Genomic DNA, 14234 nt, shown 5'->3' with positions numbered 1-14234 from the left:
GATTCCAAAAAAAGAAAAACAAATTTTCGAAAAGAAAGACGAATTTCGAACAAAATAGTTGAATTCTGAACCAAATAGAGGAATCTTGAACTAAAAAAAAAATATATTTTTTGAACCCTCAGCTAACTTTACAACAACCAAAAAGGATACTTCTTAACAAAATGATATAATTTTTAAGAAAGAAAATGAAATTAATCCGATTTCGAAATAAAAACATCCCATCTATCATAAAAGTGGCTCCTTACTTTATTTTCATAAATTATCAACAAATATGTATAATATATAATATATACGATTTGCTATTTTCTTGCCATTCGGCATGGCGAACTCGATTATAGAAAACCTATTACCAAAAAAAAACATTCAATTTATACACAACTTTTCATGCTAGCTGCACCACAGAAATAAAAATATATTTACAACTATTCAATGCGTGAGGGCTAACGAATCAAAACTAAACACATAAAAGCGATTCGTACTACATAATTATACATACATATAAATCGTAGCACCACCTCCATTTTTTTTTACATGTGCATGTCGCAAAACATGCCGATCACCACCTACCTAACTTCACATTTCGAATAATAAAAATAAAAACTCGGCTAGTTTTTCTTTGGTCCATTCAGAAATCACCGATCATCGAACAAGTATGAAAGTCCCACTGAAATATAATAATTATATATCCTAAAAACGAAAAAATTAAGTTTTCTCGTGTCCCGATTGATGATCAATCTTAATTGACAATCAATCTTCTCCTCTCTTCTTTTCTCGGTATGTAAATATAAATATTGAACACTAAATACGTGAATTTTTGTTCGCTTTTTAATTTTTTTTTTTTTTCTTTTTGTGGGGGATTCCACTATTACTTTGAGATCCAGACAGCATGTTGCTCGAGACTAGATTCCTTTTTGTGCGATTCCTTCTCGTCGAGAGGCTCCTCACGAATGGCCCAGACCATTCTCAACATAATGACCGCCAGAACCGAGTCCATCGGATCCATGAAGCCTCTCTGAATCCACTTTGGAATTGTCTCGCGAGCGTGCGCGAAACCCAATTTTTGCAGGATGTAGTCTATGCCGTAGGGTTCGATCGATTTTCCAGCCCAAGAGAGCAATCTGGAAGTATTTTAATCTTGTAATACTTTTAACATAGATTCTTTTATCGATGGAATAAAAAGTTTTTTTAAATGCAAATTTAAAATTGTCGAATTTATTCATTTATTTTAAATTAAAAAATATGCCCGATAAGTGGGCACATTCTGATTGCGCGCGGCGCTTCGCGCTCGTTTTCGTACGTTTAATGCGTACACTCTAAGTAAATTTTTTCAAATATTTTAAATACTATAACTTGAATCGAAAACTGTGACTTAAACTTCTGAGGAATTGCAGCTATAAATTGCAACTGCATTTTTTCGATTTGATTTTAAAGAAGTTTCTCAAAGCACCTACGGCTTTGACAATTACATTCGCATTGCGAAACTCGCGCTTCGCGCTCGATAATTCGTGTCCACTTGAAAAATTTCATAAAAATAATTTGTAAATCTTGTTAAAATTTACTAAAAATAACGTTTTAAACTTATAGATCTCTTGAAAAATCAATATTGCATATTTTTGAATATTATCCAACTTTTGGAACTTTTGTCAAATTAAAAAAGTTCACGATAATAGTTTAGAAAAAGATATATTTTACATCAAGTAGAAATTTGATTTGATATTTCTGAATCAATTAAATTTTTTTTCCTTTTTTAGAAAATTTTGAAAATGTTGAAAAGCATAATTTGTAGATAATTTGTAATTCTTTTTGACGCGCATCAGAAAATTTCACAACAATTTCTAAAACTCATAAAAAAATTTTATTCAAATTTTGACAAAGCTCAAGTTTTTTAAATTTTTGTCTGATCGAAAAATGTAATTGACATAGTTTCTAAATATATTTGATATCTAGTGATGAATTGAAATGAAATTTTTTAATCTTTGAGAAAAATATATTTTTTTTATTTCTCTGAACATTTTCAAAATTTTCAAAAGTATATAACTTTTCTAATTTTCATCAAAATAAAAAATTTTATTTGAATAATCGGCAAGTCTTCTACCCATCTATAAGAAACTTTAACAAAAAATTTCAAATTCGAAAAAAAAAATGGACAAAAATTGGTTATAATATTTTAAAAGTTTTTCAAAGATTGGAACAAAATTTTCAAAAAAGACTCTAGAAGATTTTAAGAAAACTTTCTAAAAATTTTTTCTATAAATGTTCATTTGTTAATTATACATCAAAAATGTTAAATTTCACTTACAAATTAAGCATTTTTCAAATACAACAATTAAAATTGTAACTTTCAAAGTTTCCAGGCTCTTCGAAATTTTAACGTTTCCAGGTTTTCTATGTCAAAAAATTCAGTAAAAGATTCTTTACTTTTCAATATTTGGTTTCAATTTACTTATCTTAAATAAAAATTCAAATATTACTAAATATTCAATAATTAATCTTTTCTTTAATTAAAAATTTCAGATTGAATGTGTCAAAAATATAATATTTTAGACTGAAATAATATAATGACTACAACTTTCAAATTGTTTTAACGTTAAAATCTGAAAATTGTTAAATTTGGAACTGGTTTAAAATCGTTTTGTCAACAAAAAAAAAATTTAACTGAATTCTCCACCTGAAATAATAAATTGCCAACAAAAAAGCCTCACAGTTTATATTTTAACCAAAAAATATGAAATCTTATGATGAAAAATAAAGATTTTTTTACTCAAAACAGAAATTAAATTTTATTTAAATTGTTTATGAACTATTTGCAATTTTAAAATAAATTGAAAATTAGACATTCATAACTAAGGGCTTTTATTACAATAAAAATATTGTTTTAGTTAAAAATGTTCAATTTTTAAATCAATTTCAAAAATTTTAACAAGAAAAATATCAATTACTTTCTATTTAAAAATATCTGACTGTTCCTTTAAAATCAGTAATTATAAAGCAAATATTAAAAACTAAAAACAAAATAAACTTTAAGGGCTACATTTTTAATTGTTCAGGGTTAACGTTTTAATCGAAGAAAAAAATTCCTGGTTTTTTCTTGGTTCGTAAACTCTTGAATTTTAAACTTTTAAAATTAAAGTTAAAAAGTTTTCAAATTCAAAGTTTTTGCATTCAATTGTTCCAAAAATATAAATCCTCGTTAATATTTTCAATACTCTAAATTCAAGACTCAATCAATGAACTTTTAAAATGTTCAAAATTATATTATTACGATATTTTAGATTAGAAACATTTAAAATTTTCTAATTAAAAATTTGTTTCAACCTAAAAGTTCTGAAATTATAATTTTATTTATTTCTATTTTAAATAATTTAAGCATCCTTGAAAAAATTTTAAATTTTATTTCAAAATCTTGAGAAATCTAGAACTAGAACTTATTATTTTTAGAAAAAATTAGAAATTGAGAATGATTTTTCATTTTGAAAAATTATTTTAACAGAATATTTAAAAAGATTTTAAGAGATTTCCAAAATTTCCAAAAAAGACCCTGGAAGATTTTAAGGATTTTTTAAAAAATTTTGTACTCAAGCAGAGAATGAATATTTTTTAACCAAAAAACTACATTTTCATATTAAAAAAAATGAAATTTGCACTAAAACAGACGAATTTTTAAATATAAAAGATAAATTTTCAAACAAAAAGTTTAATTTTCGGTTAAAAAAGATTTGAATTGAGTTTTCACGAAAGAAGTGAATTTTTAATCCAAAAAGATGAATTTTTAACCAAAATGGTTGACTGTTAAACAAAATTGTTGAATTCTCGGCATATGAATGTTTATTAGAAAAAAAATTCAAAAAAATTGAATTTTAAATAAAAAAAGAGGAATTTTCTTAACCAACAATGATACATTTAAAAAAAAATTGAATTCTCTACCAAATAGTTGCATTTTGATCTATGCAAGATGCAATTTTCTACTAGAACGGATGAGTTTTTAATAAAAAAACTCAAATTGTTTTTTTAAAGTTGAACTTTTATCCAGAAAATGTTTCAGTTTATTTTTTTAAAAAATAGTAGAATTTTCCAACAAAAGTATGACTTCTCAACAAAATACTTTAATTTTCAATAAAATAATTAAAACTTTCAACATAATAGTTAAATTTTTCACCTGAAACTATAAATTACCAACAAAAAAAGCCTCACAATTTATATTTCAACCAAAAAAGATTAAATCTAATGATGACAAAGATTCTTTACTCACGAAAGAAATGAAAGTTTATCTAAATTGCTGAACCTTCAAACCAAAAGACGAAGTTTCTACACAAAAATTATATTTTCAAACAAAAAATTTGGCTTCAAAAAATTAGTTTTCCCCGAAACTGATGCATTTTTACCCAATAAAAATAAAATTTCGAATCAATAAATATATATTTTTACCACGTTTTTTGACCAAAAATATAAATTTGAAATAAAAAGTAAATTTTCTACTAAATAGTAAAATTTAAAAAAAAAATAGTAAAATTTTCCACCAAAAGTATGACTTTTTAACAAAATAATTTTATTTTTCACCGAACAGTTGCATTTTTATCCAAGAAAGATGTAATTTCTTTTAAGACAGGTGAATTTTCTAATCAAAAAGACAAATTTCCAAAAAAGAGTTGAATTTTCATCAAAAAATATTTCATTTGACGTTTCACAAAAATGGACACAAAATTTTCAAGGAAATAATTGAATTTGCAACCAAAAAAGATATCTTTCTAAGAAAATTACTAAATTTGCAATAACATAATAAAATTTATGACTAAAAAATAAAATTTTCAGGAGTAAGTTTTTGCAAATTTGTAAAAATTAAAAAAGTTTTCATTTGAAGTAATAGAAACAGAGCTGTAATTCAAAGCACCAAAAAAAACACTCTTGAATTTTAAAATTTTGAAAATGAAATTAATAAATTTTTTAACTCGGAAATTTTGTATTCAAATGCTCAATAGTGCACACGTATTTAAGCAATTTAAAGCTAGAAATATTACAAATTGAACAGTTAAATTATTTTATATAATTTTTAAAACCCTTAAGATTATTTAAAATTTTATTTGAAAATCTTGCAAAATCGACGTGTTGTTTCACATTTGTTCACATTTTAAATTACTTTTGTAATTTGTTCAGAACTACTAAACATCTGTTAAAATAATTCGAATATTTCCTAAAAAATATCCTAAAATTTTTTTTAAATCCTGCGAAATAAAAAAAATCTCTTTGATATTAAAAAAACGTAAAGGTGTCATTTTAAACTTTATAAAACATTTTCAACTGAAAAATAAGTTAGCAATAATATATTCGTAATTAAAGGCTTTTATTAAATTAGAATTATTGTTTCAGTCTAAAATATTCGATTTTTAACCCATTTAATTCGAAATTGTTTAATTAAGAGAAATGATAATTATTTAATATTTAGCAATATTTCACTGTTTGTTTATGACGAATGAATTAAACCCAAATATTTAAAACTCAACAATTTGAAACTTAATTTTTTTACATAGAAAGCTTTGAATTGTTCAAATTTCGAAAACTTAAAAAAATATTAACGATACCATTTTTATTACTCCATTTAAAAAATGTTTAGTTTTTAAGCGAAGCTTTTGAATTTTAATGTACAAATAACAATTTAACACTTTATTTGCAGAAAAAGTTTGAGTAATTTTAAGAGATAATTAGAAGTTTTGAAAAAATACAATTATAAGAAAATCCTGCAAAATTAAAAAAAAAACTTAAAATCTTTCAGGGTATCTTTTGACAATTTTCAAAATCTCTTTAAATCTTTTTCAATATTCTGTTAAAATAATTTTTCAGAATGAAAAATCCTTTTTAATTTCTAATTTTTTCTAAAAATAATAAGTATTCAATTCTTAAGTATAAATCCAAATTTTAAGGAAATTTTTTTCAATTCGCAGGATTTTCTAAAAGTTGTAGTAAAAATTCTATTAATTTTAAAAGTTATTTAAAAGTTCTGAAAGAATTTCAACAATAATAATTTTAAATTTGAAAAAATTTCAAACAACTTCTAGATTTCTCAAGAGTTTGCAAGAAAATTTTTATTAATTTTAATTAATTTTTAACGAAATTTTTGAACTTTTAACAAAATAATTAATTTTTCAACAAACTAATTCCATTTTTAACCAAATACTTGAATTTTCTGCCAAACATATAAATTTTCAAATAAAAAGTCGTTTTTTTTTATGAAGCAATAGTGTTTAAAATTTTAAAGGATGAATTTTCTACCAAAAAGTTAATTTTCAACAAAAATAGATTAGCTGTTAACCAAAAACAGATGGAATTATGACTAAATAACTGAATTTTTCAGAAGACAATCGAATTTTTCACAAAATGCTAAATTTTTCAAAATTATAAAAAAATTAAGTTTTCAACAAAATAAATGAATTTTCAGAGAAATTCTTAACTCTTAACAAAATACATTTTTCTACAAAATAGTGGAATTTTTTAACCAAATACTTGAATTTTCCGCACAAAAAAAATGAATTTTAAACGAAAAAGTTAATTTTATAACAAATCGTTGAATTTTCGAGCCAAGAAAGGCCAATTTTCTACAAAATAGTTACATTTTCTATTTAGACAGATTAATGTTCTACAAATTTGTTCAATTTTGCTAAAGAAATTAAATTAAAATTTTTAAATTGAAGTTTAATCTAATAAGATTACTTTTCTTTTTAAAAAAATGAACTTTTTAAAAAAATATTTAAATTTTCCGTTAAAATATAATTTTTCAATAAAATGTAATGTACTTTTAACATTATTATTAAATTTTAAACCCCTCACAGAAATTTTTAACCATAAAGATTAAATTTCTACCAAAAAAGATAAATTTTCAAACATATAGTGGAATTTTTACCAAAATAGATTAATCATCAACCAAAACAGGTTAATTTTTAATGAAACAGTTGCATTTTTATACCAAAAGATTATGTTTTAAAGGTAATAAATAAATTATTAAATCAAAAAGACGAATTAAACTTAAATTTCTCGTTAACAAATATTTTTTAACAATAAAATGTATTTTAAACAAAATAATTAAATTTGGAACTAGTCAACTAAATAATACAATGTTTATTAAAATCGTTCAACATTAAAAACAGATTAATGTTTAGTTAAACATGTGCATTTTCATCCAAAAAAATGAAATTTTGAAGATAAAAAATAAATTTTTAAACCAAAAAGACAAATTTTAAACTGAGATAGATTTTCAGTCAATAAAAAAATGTCAACAAAAATGTGGAATTTTAATGCCAAAAAGAAGAATTTTCAACAAAATAATTTAATAACTTTCAAAAAATATATTAATTTTTAAACAAATGCTTGAATTTTCTGCAACAATATGGATTTACATCAAAAAATTTAATTTTCAACCAAACCCTTCAATTTTAAGCCAAAAAGACGAATTTTCTACGAAACAAGATACATTTTTATAGAAAGAGTTGTCTCTTTAATCTAAAACACAATTTTTTAACAGTTAACTTGTAAATTCTAAAAGATGAATTTTCTATCAAAAAGTTCACTTTCAACTAAAAAAAATTATATTTCAACAAAAAAACAGTTGTATTTTTGACTAAATAACTGAATTCTTCAGATGACAATCGAATTTTCCACAAATTAATTAACTTTCCCAAAAAATATATGAATTTTTAATAAACTAGATGAATTTTTAACGAAATTATTGAACTTTTAACAAAATAATTAATTTTTCAACAAATTAATTCCATTGTTTAACCAAACAATTCAATTTTCTACTGAAAATATATGAATTTTAAAATAAAAGTTCGATTTTTTTAGAAATTAATAGAGATTAAAATTTTAAAAGATGAATTTTCGAGCAAAAAGTTTATTTTCAACAACAACAAAACTGTCAACCTAAAACAGATGGAATTGTGACTAAATAATTGAATTTTTCAGAAGACAATCGAATTTTTAACAAAATGCTAAATTTTTCAAAATGATAAAAAAATGAACTTTTCAACAAAAGAAATGAATTTTTAACGAAATTCTTGAACTCTTAACAAAATAGATTTTTCTACAAAGTAGTGGAATTTTTTAACAAAATACTTGAATTTTCCACACCAAAAAGTGAATTTTAAACGAAAAAGTTAATGTTCGAGCCAAAAAAGACAACTTTTCTACAAAACTGTAACATTTTCTATTTATAAAGATTAATTTTCAACAAAATGAGATGAATTTTGAACAACGTAGTTGAATTTAGAAAAAAATCATTTTTAACTAAACCGTTGCATTTACAACCAAATAGTTCAACTAAAAAAAGAGACGAATTTTCAACAAAATAGTAGAACTTTTAAAAACCCAAAATAGAATAGTAAAATTTTGAAGCAAGGAAATTAAATTAAAATTTAAAAATTGAAGTTTAATCTAACGATATTACTTTTCTTTAAAAAAAAGACGAACTTTTTCAGAAAATATTAAAATTTTCAGCTTAAACTTTACGTTAAAATATAATTTTTCAATCAAATAAAATGTATTTTTAACATTATTAATAAAAATTTTTACCAAAACAGATTAATCATCAAACAAAACAGGTTAATTTTCAATGAAACATTTGCATTTTTATACAAAAAAGGTTCAGTTTTAAAGATAATAAATAAATTATTAAATTAAAAAGACGGATTTTCAACCTAAATTTTCCGTTGAATTATTATTTTTTAATAATAAAATGTATTATTAACAAAATAATCAAATTTTGAACTAATCAGATGAATGTTCAACTAAAAAGATTAAATCTCTGCCAAAAAAGACCAATTGTCAACTAAATAATACAATGTTTATTAAAATAGTTGAATCATCTCTAAACAAATTTCAACAAAAATGTGGAATTTTCATTCCAAAAAGAAGAATTTTCAACAAGAAAATTTGCTATACATTTAGTATAGTATTAGTTTAAACCTTGGAAGAACCCAATGAAATATCAGCACAATTTTAATAACTTGCAGGCCTTCAAATATTTTTCTTGCATTGTTTTAAATTTTATTTTAGAAATTAATAAATGTCTCATTTTTCTGATAAGAATTATATTATTTAACTTTCATTTCAAGCTCTTTTCTTCAAAAATTATCAAAACCTGATCCTCTTTGATAAAGTCATACGGATCCTGATAAAGGAATATTATTTTTTGCAACTTTTCTAGTATCTTTCATTACTTTTTTTACTGAGAATTTTTTTCAAAATTAAAAACAATTATATCACAAGAGAAAACTGGAAAAAAACTTTAAATGCGATCAGGAAAATCCGGAAATTTTAAATCGAACTTTCGCCAGATGGCCGGAAATTAAAATGTAAACCTTCTTACCGCACAGTAGGTTCAAGATGCCAAGTTTTACACCTGTAAGACCGCCAGTCTTTGATGAACATTTCTGCAGGATCAAATTGCTTTCGTTTTTTTTCCTCTTCAGAATTCGCTGAAGTCGACGCACTCGTTGTGTTTGCATTCGCACTTTCTTGAACTTCCGGACCTCTTCCCCCGAAATTTTGCATCGCGTGCTTCAAAAATCATCAATTAATTAATTAATTATTTTTATAATTATTATTATTTTTTAATTCTATATCATTTTTATTATTTTTTAATTTAAAATATAATTGAGACAATAAATTTAATTAATTCAACTTCATACAATTTTGTAAATAAATTTAAATTAAATCAAAAAGTAAGAATCGGTAAAAATTCCTTGAAATATAGCTTAATTGTTTCTTTAAGATTCTCTCGAAATCCATTCTAATATCTTGAATTCTTGTAAATATCACTCACGTCGTGAAAATATTTTTAAAATCCTTTGAAATTGGATTTTTTTGAATGCCATTTAAAATTCTCTAAAATTCCCTAAAATTTAAAAAAAAACCCATTGAGTCTTGTGAAACCCCTAGTAATACTACAGAAATCGTGAAAAACCCCGTAAAACTTCTTCCTGAAAATATTTAATACTGTTTCTATTTATTTGACATCCTTCAAAATGCCCTGAAAGCCTTTAAATGTTTTGAAATTAATTTAATCCATTAAAATTCAAGGAGATCTAGCAAAAAAACTTCGAATTTGTTTTTAAATCCTGTGAATCCTTCAAATATTGAATAATTCCTTGGAATTTGGGCTAAAAAATTGCATGATCATTGAAGCACTCAAGTTGAACTTTGTTGAATTTTAAACTTTTAATTTTAAAGCTTAACAAATGTGATATCTGGGTAAAAAATAAAAATCCACGATATCATTTTCAATGCTTTAAACTTTTTATTGATAAATTCTTCAGAATTTCCCTTTTCCAATTCAGAAAAAAATTAAAAATGAATTCATTAAAAATTATTAAAGCAAAAAAGGTCGTCTTTCAATTCATAAAAAAATTGTAAACCAAAATGTACTCCCTTCCAGCTCAATAAACATGTTAAAAATATATAATTATCCTTCTTGCAATTCATAAAATATTGCAAACCTAAAATTCCCCCTTTTAACTCGATAAAAGTCTTAAAAATATCTAATATTTCTGTGTCAATTGCATAAAAATTGAAAACTAAAATTTCCTCATTTGAAACTCAATAAAAATAATTTAAAATTCAAATTCTTTCGATTATTTCCTTTCTTTTATTACTAAAATTGTGAAAGTCGAACGATTTTTTTACATAAATCCTTTTAAGTTGAATTATACTTCATTACCTTGTTCTCGAGATTATAACTTGTAGTACCATTTTGGACTACGTGAAAGTCACACCTTTAGCGCTATAGGAAGAAAAAGTCACGTGATCCCCTCCCTTAACCATAATCCTCATTCATTTTGTGTATGCTGAATGTTAACACATTGAGAGAGTTTAAGCGTACATTTTTGTTAATAATGGCGAATTATCGAACGAAAGATGAACAAAAATAGGAAGAGAAAAGTGTTTGAGGACGACGGCGACAAGGAAGACGACATAGCGCGAAAGATTAAGAGGTTTCATGAGTGTGCAACAGTCCTCGGAATTAACCTCCCAGCACCTCGTGGTGACGAGTCTGAGGAAGGCTTTCTCCGTAGATTACAAGCTCCGTTCATCAGCAAAAGACAAAATTATGGTAAATAAAAAATAAATTTAAAGAAAGGAAGAAAATGAATTGACATAACCTCAAATTGATGAACTTGCACGAGAGGCAAGTCAAATCAAAAGCTACCTGGTGATCTTGCACGAGAGGCAAGACAAGCCAGAGTTCAATCGATAAGCTTGCACGAGAGGCAAGATATCGATAATAAATATATAAATAAATGATAAAGAAAACAGAACTTATCCTCCTTCCTTTCTTTTATTGTCCGTAGAAGACAACGACCGTGGCACTGCGTCACACGGGGATTCTGAAAATAAGGAAGCACCCATTATACAGGCAAACGAAGAAAATGGGGAACTCCCATTTTACAAACAAATAAAGAGAACGTCGAATTAGACGACGAAATCCTCGAAGCCTTAGGCGACGACCCCGAAAAATGCCTTAGGGCAAAGGTGGTCATCCACCCCACCTTAATGAAGAGGTGGATGGCTATCAAAGAAAAAGGCCTGGACCAAGAGCTCGCAGAACAATTTTTGAAAAAGTACCCGGACTCCGGCGTATTGGAAACACCAGCCTGCAATGCAGAAATTAAATTTACCCTCTCTGAGTCGGGACAAAAGCGAGATGAATATTTCGTGGGATACCAGAAAAGACTGGCTTCCGCGGTAGTCGCCTCAGGTACCGCACTCTCCACCGTGTTGAATTACCTCACGGGTGATTTCGATGTGCGGGAAGTCAACGAGCAGTTTAGTGGCGCCGGGAGATTAATGGTGGGACTATATCACCAACTTATGGAAGCCAGGATTGCGTTTATTCAACCAGGCCTTACCAAACCCGTCAAGAATGTCATCAAAGAGAATAAAACTGGGAAATTCCTATTTGGCGAGAAACTGTCCGAGCAGTTCAAAGAGGTCAGGTCGATAGGAAAGATTGCCCAAACTCTGAGGAAGACCCCTATGAAAAAGTTCAAGACATACAAGTGGCCTGCGAGACAGATGAATTTAAACTGGCAAAGCCAATGCCAAAAAGGCAACAACTAGCACTCGCAATCGAGAGGACAAGCGAGACGACAACCATCGAGAGGAGGGTACTCGAACCGAGTTTACAATCACGGACTTCAACCCTACCAGAGTCAAACCAAGAGGGGAACTCCCAAAAAGAAGTATTAAATGTAGGTACAGTAGCAGGAAATTTAAAACGTTTCGTAACACAGTGGCACGAAATTTCAATTGATCGCTTTATATTGGAGGCCATATCAGGGTTTTAGATCAGTTTTCACGAAAAACCTTTCCAAACAGTTCCTTCTAAAATTAAAGATCTTTCAACACAAAAAAAAGGGCGTCGTAGGAAAAAGTGAATGGAAAATTGTTAAAGACAAAAGCTATTCGCAAATGTGATCCGGTTCAAGATCAATTTCTTTCTCCGTTCTTCCTCGTAAGAAAGTCAGACGGTACGAATCGTTTTATCATTAATTTAAAAGAGTTAAATATGTTTATTACCACGGAACACTTTAAGCTCCAGGATCTTAGAACGGCGGTAAAAATGTTGACACCCGAAACCTTTATGTGCACGATCGATTTAAAAGATGCGTATTTCTCGGTGCCGATTCACGAAAATTCCAGAAAATATTTGAGATTCAGTTTCGAAGGCCAACTTTTTGAATTCGTATGTCTCCCCTTCGGACTATCCGTGTGCCCTTACACATTCACAAAAATAATGAAACCTGTTTTATCGATACTCAGAGAAAAAGGATTTGTTTCGGTTAATTACTTAGATGATTTCCTTTTGATAGGTAATTCCTACGAAGAATGCGAAAAGAATGTAAAATACTCATTAGGAACACTAGAGTCCTTAGGTTTTGTCATAAATTACCAAAAATGCCAATTAGAGCCGCGAAAAGTTTGTAAATTTTTAGGGTTTTTACTGAATTCGAACAAATTAACTGTGGAATTTCCGATAGAAAAAAGGAAAAAAATTTAAAAGTCTTTACTCAAAGTCAAAAAACAACGAAGCACAAAATTAGAGACTTTGCACAATTGATCGGGAATTTAGTTACAGCATGCCCCGGAGTAGGATTCGGTTGGGCTCATGCAAAAATTTTGGAGAGAGAAAATCTTAGCCTTAAATTTGACAAAAGGGGATTACGATTCTATCATGAAAATCCCTTACTCAACTCATGAAGACAGACTGGTGGCTCAATAATATAGATTCGACTTATAATCCAATTCGTACCGGTAGTTACGATATGGAAATGTTTACAGATGCATCTACATCCGGTTGGGAGGCCTGGTGTAAAGGGAAGGATGTATTCGGATTGTGGTCGGTCACTCAGAAAAAATTGCACATTAATATACTCGAGTTACTTATGGTGAAATTGGCTTTAGAAGCCTTAGCAAACGGAGAAAGAAATTGCGAAATATTGTTAAGAATAGATAACACTACCGCAATGTTTTATGTTAATCGGATGGAGGGCGTAAAGTACGAGCATTTCAACACCCTGAGTAGCGAAATTTGGGAGTGGGCAGAAAGGCGTAATAATTGGCTATTTGTATCCTATATCTCGACCGCTGAAAATGTAAGAGCTGACCAGTTATCGCGAATAAAAAATATAGATACAGAATGGGAGATTTCAAACTTAGCCTTTCAGGAAATTTTCGCGAAATTTGACAATCCAGAGGTCGACTTATTTGCATCGTATTATAACAAAAAATGTAACAACTTCGTATCGTGGTACCCTGAGAAACAAGCCTTGGCAGTCAATGCTTTTACTATTAACTGGTCAAACCTTTTTTTTCTACGCCTTTTCCCCATTTTCCCAGATTTCCAAACTCTTTAATAAAGTCATTCAGAATAGAGCTCAGGGAATTGTATTATTACCAAACTGACTCATACAAGCCTGGTATCCGATCTTTAAGTCACTGCTTACGAGTGAAATATTGTGCTTCGAGCCAAATAAAAATTTAGTTTCGTCTCCTTTCAGGACAGAACATCCCCTGAGCGTGCGTCTTTCTCTAATATCAGGGATTATCTCAGGACGGCATTTAGACTGAAAGATAACCCGGTGGAATCGTTTGATTTGATGATTGCATCACTATCCAGCTCAACGTTGAAACAATATGAAGTAGGCTTAAAACAATGGTGGGGCTTCTGTTAAAAGAAGGGAACCGACCCT

At 27.3% G+C, this 14234-nt stretch overlaps 1 protein-coding gene across 1 annotated transcript in view; it reads right to left on the bottom strand.

Moving 5' to 3' along the window:
- Nucleotides 1-379: 379 nt before the first annotated feature.
- The window catches only part of LOC117176924 (transmembrane protein KIAA1109-like), a 102679-nt gene continuing 88824 nt past the window's right edge, over nucleotides 380-14234 (bottom strand). Inside the window, exons 20-21 of the mRNA XM_033367321.1 lie at nucleotides 9353-9543; nucleotides 380-1118 (exon numbers count right to left, since the gene is read on the bottom strand). Coding sequence (XP_033223212.1) covers nucleotides 866-1118; nucleotides 9353-9543 — 444 coding nt within the window. The 3' untranslated portion in view covers nucleotides 380-865. The remainder of the gene's footprint in view (nucleotides 1119-9352; nucleotides 9544-14234) is intronic.

Source organism: Belonocnema kinseyi, chromosome 7 (assembly GCF_010883055.1).
Source record: "Belonocnema kinseyi isolate 2016_QV_RU_SX_M_011 chromosome 7, B_treatae_v1, whole genome shotgun sequence".
In the NCBI taxonomy this organism is placed as follows: domain Eukaryota; kingdom Metazoa; phylum Arthropoda; class Insecta; order Hymenoptera; family Cynipidae; genus Belonocnema; species Belonocnema kinseyi.
Note: the sequence above shows the minus strand (reverse complement) of the source record. Positions and strands in the feature narration are given on the sequence as shown.